The sequence below is a fragment of the Crocodylus siamensis genome, chromosome 13 (genome assembly GCF_052110815.1).
Source record: "Crocodylus siamensis isolate JL-2025a chromosome 13, ASM5211081v1, whole genome shotgun sequence".
Classification (NCBI taxonomy): Eukaryota; Metazoa; Chordata; order Crocodylia; family Crocodylidae; genus Crocodylus; species Crocodylus siamensis.
The window spans coordinates 4,984,210-4,995,588 of NC_143407.1; the positions used below are offsets into that span (position 1 = coordinate 4,984,210).

The 11,379-nt window shown below is 48.4% G+C and overlaps 1 protein-coding gene across 3 annotated transcripts in view; it reads left to right on the plus strand.

Moving 5' to 3' along the window:
- The first annotated feature begins 3,264 nt into the window (after nt 1-3,264).
- The window catches only part of DSTYK (dual serine/threonine and tyrosine protein kinase), a 41,951-nt gene continuing 33,836 nt past the window's right edge, over nt 3,265-11,379 (plus strand). Inside the window, exons 1-2 of one of the 3 annotated variants that reach the window (XM_090025271.1) lie at nt 10,348-10,452; nt 11,187-11,373. Coding sequence is in view for 1 of the 3 variants with exons in the window: in XM_090025270.1 (XP_089881396.1) it covers nt 3,432-3,729 (298 nt within the window). In the remaining 2 variants the exon portion in view is untranslated. Of the gene's footprint in view, nt 3,730-4,299; nt 4,979-10,347; nt 10,453-11,186; nt 11,374-11,379 lie in introns of those variants that run through there. The other 2 variants (XM_090025270.1, XM_090025272.1) reach the window with 2 other exon arrangements.

Here is an 11,379-nt window from a genome sequence, read left to right on the forward strand (position 1 = left end):
CAGATCACGAGGTATCAAGCTTTCAAACCACATCACTCCAATGATCATATTCGGACAATGGTCTCAGTGAAACTTTCATAAGAAAACAAGAATTCCCATGCAAGACCAGACCTCCTGGCCCAGGCAGCCCAGTGTCCTTCCTGTCTTCCATTGACCAGCACCAGATCCCCAAAAGAAGGTGCAATAGGCAAATGTGCTATTATCTATCCTTGTCATTAGTTTCCTTTTAATCCCTCATAGCCAGAGATTGTTTTAAAGACTGAGGCATGAGGTGTAATCTATTTTGCAAAATGTCTCGAGCTTTATGGTACTTACATCTATCTAAGCAGGCGCTATCTAATTGCTGCCTAAAAGAGGTATAGTGTACTGCACTGATATGCATATCAGTTAAGTACATTCATTCATTTAACTTATTAACCGGATGTGTGGTCCAGTTTTTTGCTTGATGCTCACTCTAAGAAACACAGGCTATCTGCATACAGTTACGTTTATAAACCACTTAAGTGTACAGGAAGATGGTGCTCCAGTCTTCTCTGTAATGTAGCTGCATCCCACTTTAATTGCATATTTGTTGAAGCTGACTAGGAGCCTTTAGTTTCATGGTTATAGCTACTATGGCAGGAGATCATCTGAGAAAGAAGGTAACCGCCTTAATGAGGTGAGAAAAGCTTAGTACAAGCTGTTCCTTTAGTTCATCCCCTATGTTCATACTGAGTCTGGAGAAATACATGGCCCAGGTAAATGTGCAGACTTTGTCCCTCAGGGCTATGCATTCAGATGCAGTACACTGTTTTATATTTAATGAAGGTTTGTCTTTCTGCTACAGATGAAAATCCTAACCTTTAACATGTAGATTAATTCTCAAGAAATCCATCGATTACAAATCTTAATGTTTAAGTGCAGCAGCTCATGAAATACCAACTGCAAAAATGTCATGACAGAAATGACATGGCAAACAAAATCTCACAGTTGGGATACACGCTGTCCTGTGATCTAGGGTAGAAAGCAACTACTTCTAGCTTTAGGAGCTGGGAATCCCAACTGTCCTGTGATTTAAAGCCTCCAGGTCCAACCCTCAAGATTTTTGAGCTATCAAATATTAAAAATATCATGGTCGTCCAGTCTTGCAGTGCTTTCTCTGGCACTGAGCCAGGGAAAGTCACAAATCACTGTAAAAAGCATTTATAATCATAAGCGCTCTTTAATGGCTTTCACAGTGAGGTATTACAAAATGGTTTAGAGAATGAATAACAGGAGTTAGGGAGTCAAGTGAAGAATGCAGGGACAGACCGTCTTGTGACCGATCCAGGAGATCCCGGTTCTCTTCCCTAGCTCTGCCACATGCATCTTGCAAGTCACTTATGGCTAGATTATGTCACCTCATTGGTTTCAGGGGGCTACTTGTGGAGCAGGGCACTGATCCACATCAGCACAGGTAGTGGAATTCACCCGGCTCACAGCTCGTGTGCTCCCAGTTCCACAACTCCTATTCAGCAAAGCCTTAAATCAGCGCGAGCGAAGCCTATGCTGCAATTTAAACACATGCTTCGCTGCCTTGCGGAGCAGGGATGGTCAGCTGGATTCTGGCCTCAGATCCTGACCTCAGTGTTCTCAGGCGCAGAAAAGGGATAATACTATTTACCTGCCCTATAGGAGCTGCTATGGGACTCAGGCCTCCATCCTGCAAGAGAGGCTGCGTGCGATTCCTGCAGCTGCATGGAAACCTGCTGCCACCCTCGGGGCTCCACCTTGGTCTGAGGGGGCTGCTCAGGCTGACTTGACCGAGGCCCTGTATGAGCAGTGCTTGTGCTGGGAGGGAAGGTGTGAGCAACATGTCGTTCAGCATCCTGAATGGAAAGAGACCCAAATCCCAGGGCCACGAGAGAGCCCACGGACTGTCCTGCTGGGAGGTGGAGGAGGCAACAACCTGGATACGACAGGAGCCAGGTGGGCAGCTCCAGGTGCCCCCAGCCGGGTGCCAATGCTCATCTCAACAGAGAACAAATGGTTTGGCAACCATTGATCCTTCCGGATCACGACGTATGCATGTGACTTCACCCAGACCTTCGATGCATGTGCCTAGGCAGGAGCAGGGAGGAGCAGAGGCTGCCCAGACCTTCCTTCAGACTACTGAGACCGAACCCAAAGGCCACACCGAGTCCAGACATTTGGTGCCTTCCTTTAGGGGTTGTCTAAGTATCTGGGAGTTCACCCCAAGTCTCTTGCGTGGCAGACAAGGATCCTACCACAGGACCACTAGGCACTGCTCCTCTCAACCAGAGGAGCCCATTCCTGTTGCATGTGCCCATGGTCCTGTCTGCTGTCCCAAGAGCCTGCCCCATGTCCTCGTTCCACGTCGGGACTTTGCCTGGTGTCATGGCCACAGCGCCCGGTCCCATGTCTGAGGGATACCGGGCACACCCAGAAGCCGCCGTCCACACTCAGGATCCTCTCTTGGACCGCGCCCATAGGGAAGAACGAGCCTGTACAGGCAGAGACAGAGACAAGCGGACAGACAGACACAGAGAGAGGCAGGCCCAGATAGACGTGTGGAGTTGCGGGGGTAGGAGGCACCGGCTTCCAGACAGTGCCAGATTTAGGCTTCAGCTACAGTTTAGGGATTCACAATGTGCGGGACCTCCAAATAAGAAAAAAAAGACCTGGACATTTTCGTTCTAATAGGACAAAAATAAACATCTCTATGGCTCCACAGTTATTCTTCACGTTGAGCTCGTAAATGTGTGCAGCAGTAACCGCAATTCATCTTCCAGGGGTGTACTTGGTAGCCGTGTTGGTCTGAGACAAGAAGACATACAAAAAACTAGAACTCTCAGTTCCAAAATGTTACCTTTTATTAGACTAACTGGGAAGCTGCAAGAAAATTGTCCTTTCCTGCAAGTTTTCGGGATCTTAAAATTTACCTTAAATGTCATTAAAAATCTATTTTCGTGGATTATTGAAGGTGGACATAGTTTAGGGCCTCAGCACGGCACAATCCGGCACTGCTTCCAGGGCTCCTGCCTTTTCCCCACCCCACGGTCCCCTGTAAGGGCAGAGGGTGCTGCTTGCCCTGCAAAACTCCCCTCTGCTGGAACTGCAAGTCCCAGAATACCCCGCGGCAGGTTTCCAACCCCGCCCACAATGCCCCTCGGCAGAGCTGGATGAGGCCTCCAAGTCCCATGATGCCCCGCGGCTAGCGCAGGCTCCCCGGGCGCGGGACCACAAGTCCCATGAGGCGCCGCGCGCGGGTCCGCCCCCGGCCGCTCCCCCTTTGCCCCGCGGCGCCCGGATAAAGGTTCCGCCGCGCGCACGCTGCGGCGCTGCTGCCCGCGCAGGAGGCGGCGGCGGCTGGGCCGGGCCGGGCCGGGCCGCGCCGCGGGGGCTGCAGCCTGGACGCGGCCGGGAGCCCGGCGGAGCCGGAGCCGGAGGACATGGAGGGCGGGGGTGCGCCCTCGGGCCGGGGGCCCGGGCCCGGCGCCGGCGGAGTGCTCCGCGAGCTGTGCCGCGGCTTCGGCCACTACAACCGGCACCTGGCGCGGCTGCAGCACAACCTGCGCGAGACCAAGAAGTTCTTCCGCGACATCAAGTACTCCCAGGGGCCGCCCTTCCCCCCCGCCAACGCCGCCGCCGCCGCCCCCGGGCCCGACGGGGAGCCGCCGCCCGCCGCCGCCGCGCCCCCCCCGCCCGGCGCCGCCCACAGCGCCCCCGGCGGCAGCGCCGACACCCCCGGTACGCGCGGGGCGGGGCACGGGGGGAGGGACTGGACACAAGAGGCGTCGTGGGAGGCAAAGGGGGGTCCTCGTGTGTGTGGGGGGGGCTGGGCACAGGGGGGTCCTGTGGGGAGGGGGAGAAGGACACCCCCTCCCCCCGAGGCAGGACCCCCCATAGGGTCCTGTGGCTTTGGGGGGCAGGGGGAAGAAGGTGAATGGCAGGTAGATCCTGCAAGGTGGGGGGCTGGCATGGGGGGGTCCATGGGGCTGCTGTGAAGGGTCCCCGAAGTAGCATGGGCAGTGGGACACCTGTGGGGGGGTGCCCCAAGGAGGAAGGGACTGCGTGGCTGTGCCGGGGCGTCCTTTGCGGGGCGCTGGGGCAGGAACCTGGGTAGCGAGGGGGGCGGGGGGCTCCAGGCAGGCCCCGAGGTGGGCTTGCGATGGCCTTGCAGCGCCTGGCGGAGGCATCCTGCAGATAACCGCTTCGTGTCCCCGCTCTTGCTGCAGCCTCGCCCATGAGCTGTGTGCGCAAGCCCGTCCTGGGCTCGGTGTCCAGAGAGCATCCTTGTGCAAGGGGGCTGGTGTGACAAGGCCGTACAAGCGTTACCCGGTTGCTTCTGGGAAGAAGCGTGCGGATGCGGCTTTCCTCTAGGGCTCCGAGACGTGCGGGAAACTGCCCGACGGTGGTGATCCGAGAATCCCGGCATTGTTGCGAGCCTTTAACGCAGCCCTTTTCCAGCAGGATGCGTTTTACTTTTACCTACACGGGAGACTGAAGCAAAGCAGCTCTACACATCTGATGTTTTTATTGACATCCTACTTCCGGTGTGGTTTTGACTTGTTGATGTTTTGTAGGAAGCAAACCTGTTGTTTTTGCTTGTTTTTGGCCCGCTTCAACAGGTTTGCATACATTTAGGGTGAAGCTGGCATTTAGTTTGTAAACATTTCAGGAAACCTTTCTAAATAAGAGATGCTTCATATTGGCATGCTTGTAGAATATGCCCTGTATCTTGATTGCATGTTAAACAATCTGCTCAATCTTGCCCCAGTTCCTTGGATCCTATGTAGGTGTTTTTTTCCAAACAATACAATATATCGGAGTAGCCCTTGGCAAAGCTGTCTTGCCTTGTGTTTGCCTGCTTGACACTAGGTTCTCAAGGATACAAAGTGTAGCTTTGGTAAACAGTCGGTGGACCTGGTGCTGTAGCCTTCAATACAGGGTTAAAGCTTCTGAAAACCAGAATCATGGACCCCATTCACTTGGAGAGGTAGGCTTTAAGACTTAAGTTTTGAGAGGATACAGGCCTCTGAAGTGGAGGGCTGCAGTCCACAGCAATTGCATACATAAATAATCATCTTACTGAATGGGACTGCTTGCCTGCTTGGTGTAATTAAAAGCTTCTAAGACTTGTCTACTAAACTTGGTCTCGTGGTGTGAGAATTTTTACTGGCTCTTGCCATCTCTGAAAGAACTTTTTTCTTAAGGCCTGATTGCATGCTGTGTTAAACCTAACTTACATATGTTCAAAAGCCTTTGGGATGAAGGAGCATAAATCCCCTTGACATGGGTACAAGTTATGTTTTAAAATTATTCCCCCTTCCTCTCTTTCCTCTTTTTTTTTTTTTTTTTTTTCCTCCCTGCCCCCACCAAAAAAAAAAAAAAGTTAAAAAAAAATCCTCTTGGCAACATCAGCAGTTGCAGATGATGGTAAAACATTGCTAGTAATGGATCAAGATGTTAATTGTCTGTGTGCATATTCAGTACACTAATAGTAATAGTCATAACGTAACTTCTTGTTCGGGCTACATGCAGCGTGTCCTCAGAAGATGAGTTGTTTTAGTTATCATTAAAAGAAAAATGCTTCTGTCTATTATTACTGGAAGGCCTTTAGAGAGACTGTCTAGAAACTTGTACTATGGGATAATGTTTTAAAGAGGATCAGAGTTCTGCAGAACAAGCTTGCTAGCTTCTTACACAATTCTTGTTTTCCTTTTTCAATGTCTTCATTAGCTGGCATGTTCCATGTTTTGATTATTCCTGTAATAGGAGCTATAAATAGGGGTTCTGGTCAAGGGTTTAGAGAGAGAGAACAGCATCTAACACCTTTTTATAAAAAAAAAAAAAAAAAAATTTCAACCTGTTGAATGACTAGGTTGCATGTTCTTCAATCCTAGGGGTTTTTTTCTCATTTTCTGTCTGGAAATTTTTCCAAACAGTTTACACTGAAACTTAAAATAGTTCAGTCTGGGTTTCTTAATGTCTGGTTTGCCTCGCTTGGGAATATCTCCTGTGTTTAAATAACCATTTCTTTTTATATTTTGATATATAGGCATCTAAGCCAATCCCAGGGTCTTGTTCTGTAAGTGGCTATAACAATGCTTCAGGGCCGAAAAAGCAAAACCAGCTAGGTTTGGTCTTCTGGCTCTGCACGGAGATGCATATTGCACCTATTAATGTGTAACTGTTCTGGAAAAGTTTGCTTGGCTTTGGTCATTGACTTAGTCTATATGAAGAAAAAAAAAAAATGGATTTGTCCACAGTAATAACTAAAGGGTGGGTGGTAGGAGGAAGATGGGATTTCTTCCCTGGTAAAATAAGCTTTAGGTGACCCAGCCAAGGGTGTTTGTTTGCAGCCTAAGCTAACAAACGCCTCTTAAGTCTGTGAGAATAAATGAGGGAAAATGCTCGTGGTTTGCTTGGGTGGAGTTAAGGTGCAGGGCAAAACCCTGCATGCTGTGAAGATGGTTGTCCTGCTGTAATACTAATACAATCGAAGCTGGCTGTTATACAGCAGTTTGCGCTGGGTTGTTGATTAGTAAAATGTGCCTTCCCATTCAAGGAATCTGCAGTGTCACTCCTGGGGCAGGCAGCACTTTATAGATGGTGTCTGTTAAAACTACAAAGTTTTAATTAAAATCCATATAAAAGGTCAAAGGACTCTGCAGGACATCTTGCTCTGTACAAGCCAGAAATGCCTCTCTGTAAATCTTTAACTCCAAAGTGCTGGTGGATCTTAAGTTGCTCCTCTCCACGTGTAGCTTGAGAAGCCATACTCACGGGCACAAGCTTCTAGCTTCTGTCAGCTGTTCTGAGGTAAGTGTATAATAGTTGGTTTCTACTGCTTGCTGCCTCGCTCATTTAAAATATCATCTAGGCCAGGGCTATCCAACTGACTGAGGGCCACATGCCCTGCAAGCTGCATTAGTGAGGGTGGCATGCTGTGGGCTCTACCAGAGCAAACCATGAGTCCCCAGACTGCGTGGCTGTCCCTGCTGCTGCACCATGAACCTGGTACAGGCCATGTACCCACACAGCCTTGGACCCTCCCTCCATGCTGGGCCTTGCGCTGTCTTGTCCCCTGGGACAAGAAACAGCCCGGTCTCGGCCGGAGCAAGAGAGGGAACAGGGACTGAGGGAGAGCCTGGGAGCTGCAGTGTGACACCCCCGCTCCATGGGCCACGGTGCTGGCCACCAACTGATCGAAGCAACTGACTGGTGCTTTCTCCTCCACTACCTTGAAATCAAGCTTCATTCTTTGCTCTGTGCTCTTTGCTCTGTGGCTATTGAATTGTAGGTGGTAAGCTTTTTTGAAGGAGGAGCCTTGAGTTTAACGCTGGCTTCAGGCTGGTGCTGTTTAGTTGGTAACAGACGGTTCAAAAAGGAGACGCTTGCCACTTGGGGCACTGCAGATGAACAGTACCATCTACAAGGAATACCCACCTGCCAGGAAATCGGGTATTCTGATCTCTCAAGAGGTACAGATTATTATGGCGTAAAAACCTAGTTATCTTTGCAGCCAGCACTTAACCACTGATGATCTCATGCTCAAGAAGGCAGTTGCTGGTGGTGGTCTTTTGCAAGAATCTGCATCTTCAGGTGAATTTAAAATTTTAAAAGGATGCGGTCTTTAGCCAGCTCTTGATGCTGGGATGGCTACCTTAGTCCTGCATTAGGGTACGTCAAGAAGGGTAAAGCTCAGGATCACAAATTCTTAATGGCGGAGGTGTCTCTGCTTCGTGTTCTTAGCTGCTGAAATGGCACTTGATAATGTTGCTGCTGCTGCTGCTGCTTGGGCCGAGTGCTTCTAATCTGAGAAGCACAACAGCAGAGACTTGTTCTTAAACTAGATTAGCTACAGACAGTACAGAACTTGGCTTTGCATAGCCATCTAATTTACTGGAAACGTGATCTCTTTCCTCTTCTCCCTGGCGCTCCCTGTGCATCTACTTTCAAGTGAATGTTAAGGAAGCCGGTTGGGATAAATGGGTCTGGTGTGGGCTAGGAAGCCGTGACAGAGTTCTTCTAAAATGGGGCTGGGTGCAGGTTTAACTTCTCTTTTTTTGGGGGGGGGGGACGACCTGTCAAGAAATACCCCAGGCAAACTAGACTTGTTTGTCTGAGTAGTTGTTCCCTACAAAACCAGATTTTGTGAGAGGCTTCCTTGTTCTTGAATTGGCCTTCTTCCTCCAGAGAAAAGATAAATGGGATCCACATGCTTGGACACTAGTCCTTTTGGGTGCTTATTTGAAGTGTGTTATCACATGTCTCTAGATGATGTAGTCTAAAAGTCCCCAGGGAAATCCTCTTCAGTGCAACTGGCTGGGTCTAAAAATAAGGTTGTTTTCTCCATGGTTGTGGGGATTTGATATCTAGTAAGCAGTTTTAGAATACCTGTAAGAAACCAGGGTTCAGACCCTGCCCCCCCCCCCCCCCCCCCCCCCCCCCCCCCCCGTCACCTCAACCTTTATGTTCAGTGCAGCCATGTTAGTCCTCGGAGCATTTGTGAGTCTCTCTTGCAATAGTTTTCTACCATCACCGTAATGTCTGGGGCAGTCTATATCATCCCTGTTTGTGTGAGACTAAGGCAGTGGTGGCACCTTGTTCTTGAATCTTTTTTTGGTATGAAGCACTCCTGGTTTGTTAGGACTTTTGTGGTTTGCAGGCAAGCTGGAGTGGGTGTTCTCTTTGGGCTTAATGTCCATTATGTGCCTGACTGCAGGGAACTGCAGTACCTGTGATTTCCTTTCATTTGGAGTTCCTGAACAACTGTTCCTTCACTGGAGAAACAATTGCCTATAGTAAGCCTCTAGGTAATGCTGGATTGTAAACACGGAGGTTTTTTGTGGATGTGTGTCTAGATGACTGACCTTGTAATGGAGTCCAGTGGTAGCCTGAGCTGTGCATACTGTGGTACGGATACTCTCATTTGTGGTGTAGATGCCAGACTTGTGTCTGGCATGATGGTGACTGCTCAAGAGTTGATACTGCCTTCTGGTATGTGACTTGACTTGCTGGTTTAATTGGTTATTCTGACTAGCAACTTTGTCTTTGTAATATGGATGCTGCTCATGGAGAGAATTACTTGTAGGAAGGAAGGCAAGAACAGGCAAGTTGGAGCACTTGAGCATGTACGGAACTATTCAGCAATTTCTCTGGTAGGCTGTTGTCTTCTAAATACGTTTGTCTCGTTGGCAGAGCTATGTAAATTAAGTCTATTCAGACTCTTCAATGAAGCATAGAAGAACAGGTTCAAACTATTTGTCTGAACATGACTTTACCGTCCACGTAGCTCTTCAGCTTTTCCAGAAGCAGTAGCAATGACTTGGGTTGGAGCTGGATGCTTTGTGCTCGGTCTTGGAAGAACAAGCTTGCATTCCCACTTAAGGTACAGTAGGTCTAACTGCTAAGAAACGATTCGCCTCTTAACTTGTTTTCAAATGCACGGTCTCTTGAGCTGCCCGCGGACTTTTCAGTGACTTTCAATACAGCTGCTTGCGATGGCTTTGACTATGAGTTGTGAAAGGCTGTAAGCACACAATTGGGATACTCCTTGTTAAGAAGATGCCACTAAATGTGGAATATTTCAGAAACGTGACCCATCTTGGAGGGTGTGTTTTACTGCTGCCTACTGCTATAGTAGGAGTGCCTTTCTGCTATCTTCAGAGACTCCCTGAAGTTGGTTAGGGACTTTGCTAGTGAAGTCATCTGACCTCTGGGTTAGAGTTACCTTGGAGAGGTGGGAGGGACAGGATGGAGGGGAGCTTCCTGGGCAATTAAGACTACAAAAGGTATTCATGTTATGAGCATGACTTGGAGTGGAAATGCTTTCTTAATAGAATGGTTCCTTAAGCAACGTCATTGATCTGCTCGCTATCAGAACTATTGACAGGTGAACCAGGAGGGTTTTTTGTTTGGACACTTAATGACTAATTGAACAAACTGTACTGCTCCTAATACCTATTGTTAGGTCCCTTCCAACCCCAATACCTCAGCAGATGGCATCCAACCCCCCTGCCCCAGGCAGGGAAGAGTGCTGGGGTATTGATGAAAGCTGGTATCAAAGCTAACTAATACACAGATCAAAACCTGTTGTGATGCAGGCTAGAATAATAACCTTTTTTGGTTAAATATTAAGTTGGTAGTATTGGAGAAATTTTGGTGCTACAGGAGAATCTTTCAAGCTTTGAGGTGTTGAATGCTGTAGCCATTTTAAAGATGCGTGTCTTGGAAGAAACCTGTTTATAAGTGAGCTCTGTGGCCTGGTAATTGCACAGGGCTATCTGGACTAAGGTGGTGTGTCTTCTGAGACTAATGGAGAAACTTCTTTATACCTCTTCACTAGAATATCATCCTGCAGTATCTGGAAGAGATTGTTGCTGATTCTGCTTCTTCATAACTCCGTAGCCTACAGCAGCTAGAAAGACTGTGGGCAAAGCCCCTATCTTACTCTCTCCAGGGATGGTGAGCCCTTTAAACTTTAAAGGAACAACATTTTGCTGTAGAATAGAGGAGCCCTGCTTCTGACTAACAGTGTTGTAGGATGGTGTGCCCATAGCTGCTGACTCAAGTCAGCGGGAGCTTTGTGCATGAACCAAGGCAGAATGTGGTCCAGGCTGCATGTGCAGAAAATAAGTGATTTTAAAATGGGGCTAAAATAGTTTGAGTCTGACATGGTACATTTCTTCTTACAGTGTGAGGTACTGTTGTTTTTCTGCAAAAACTGCAGAGGTGAAGTATACATAGTCCAAAGCCCCTACATTCACATCTGATAAAACTCTAAATATGGAAAGGATCCTTACGTCAGATGAGCAGAACTTCTACATGCCAACACTTGGGCTAGTTGTGTTTTACTTGTACAGATGACCTCCAGGAATATGAAGGGAAAAGTGCTGTTACTGCAGCTATAATTGGGACTTCTGCTGGTGCCAGTACTTGAGCAGCGAGTTATTTTCATCTAGTCACTGCTGTGATGTTGCACTGTTTACAGCTTCCCCGTGCTGTCTGTCTCAAACTGTCAGAAGAAGGATGAATAGTAAGAATTTAAGCATGTCAAAAATGACAATACATTTGTCAGCCTCCTTTCAAAGGATGTGTTTGGCACCTATATGCAAGTGTTTCAATCTGCTGTAGGAGAGGTGTCATGCTCTTAAGGCTTGCATATCAAAACTCTGGATCTGATCCTGTTCCATGTATAGGAAGCCAAAGTTATCCTGTGCCACTTAGTTGCAAAGCAGAGAGGAAGAGGAGGGACCCACTCACCACCTGCATTAGCTGCTCCTTGGACTCGGTATGAAATGGGATCGGACTTGGCTGCCCAAGTTCATATTGCCTAATGGGACTGGATCCAATTCCACCTCTGTCTTACTAGTGCATCTCCTAATGGTAAGC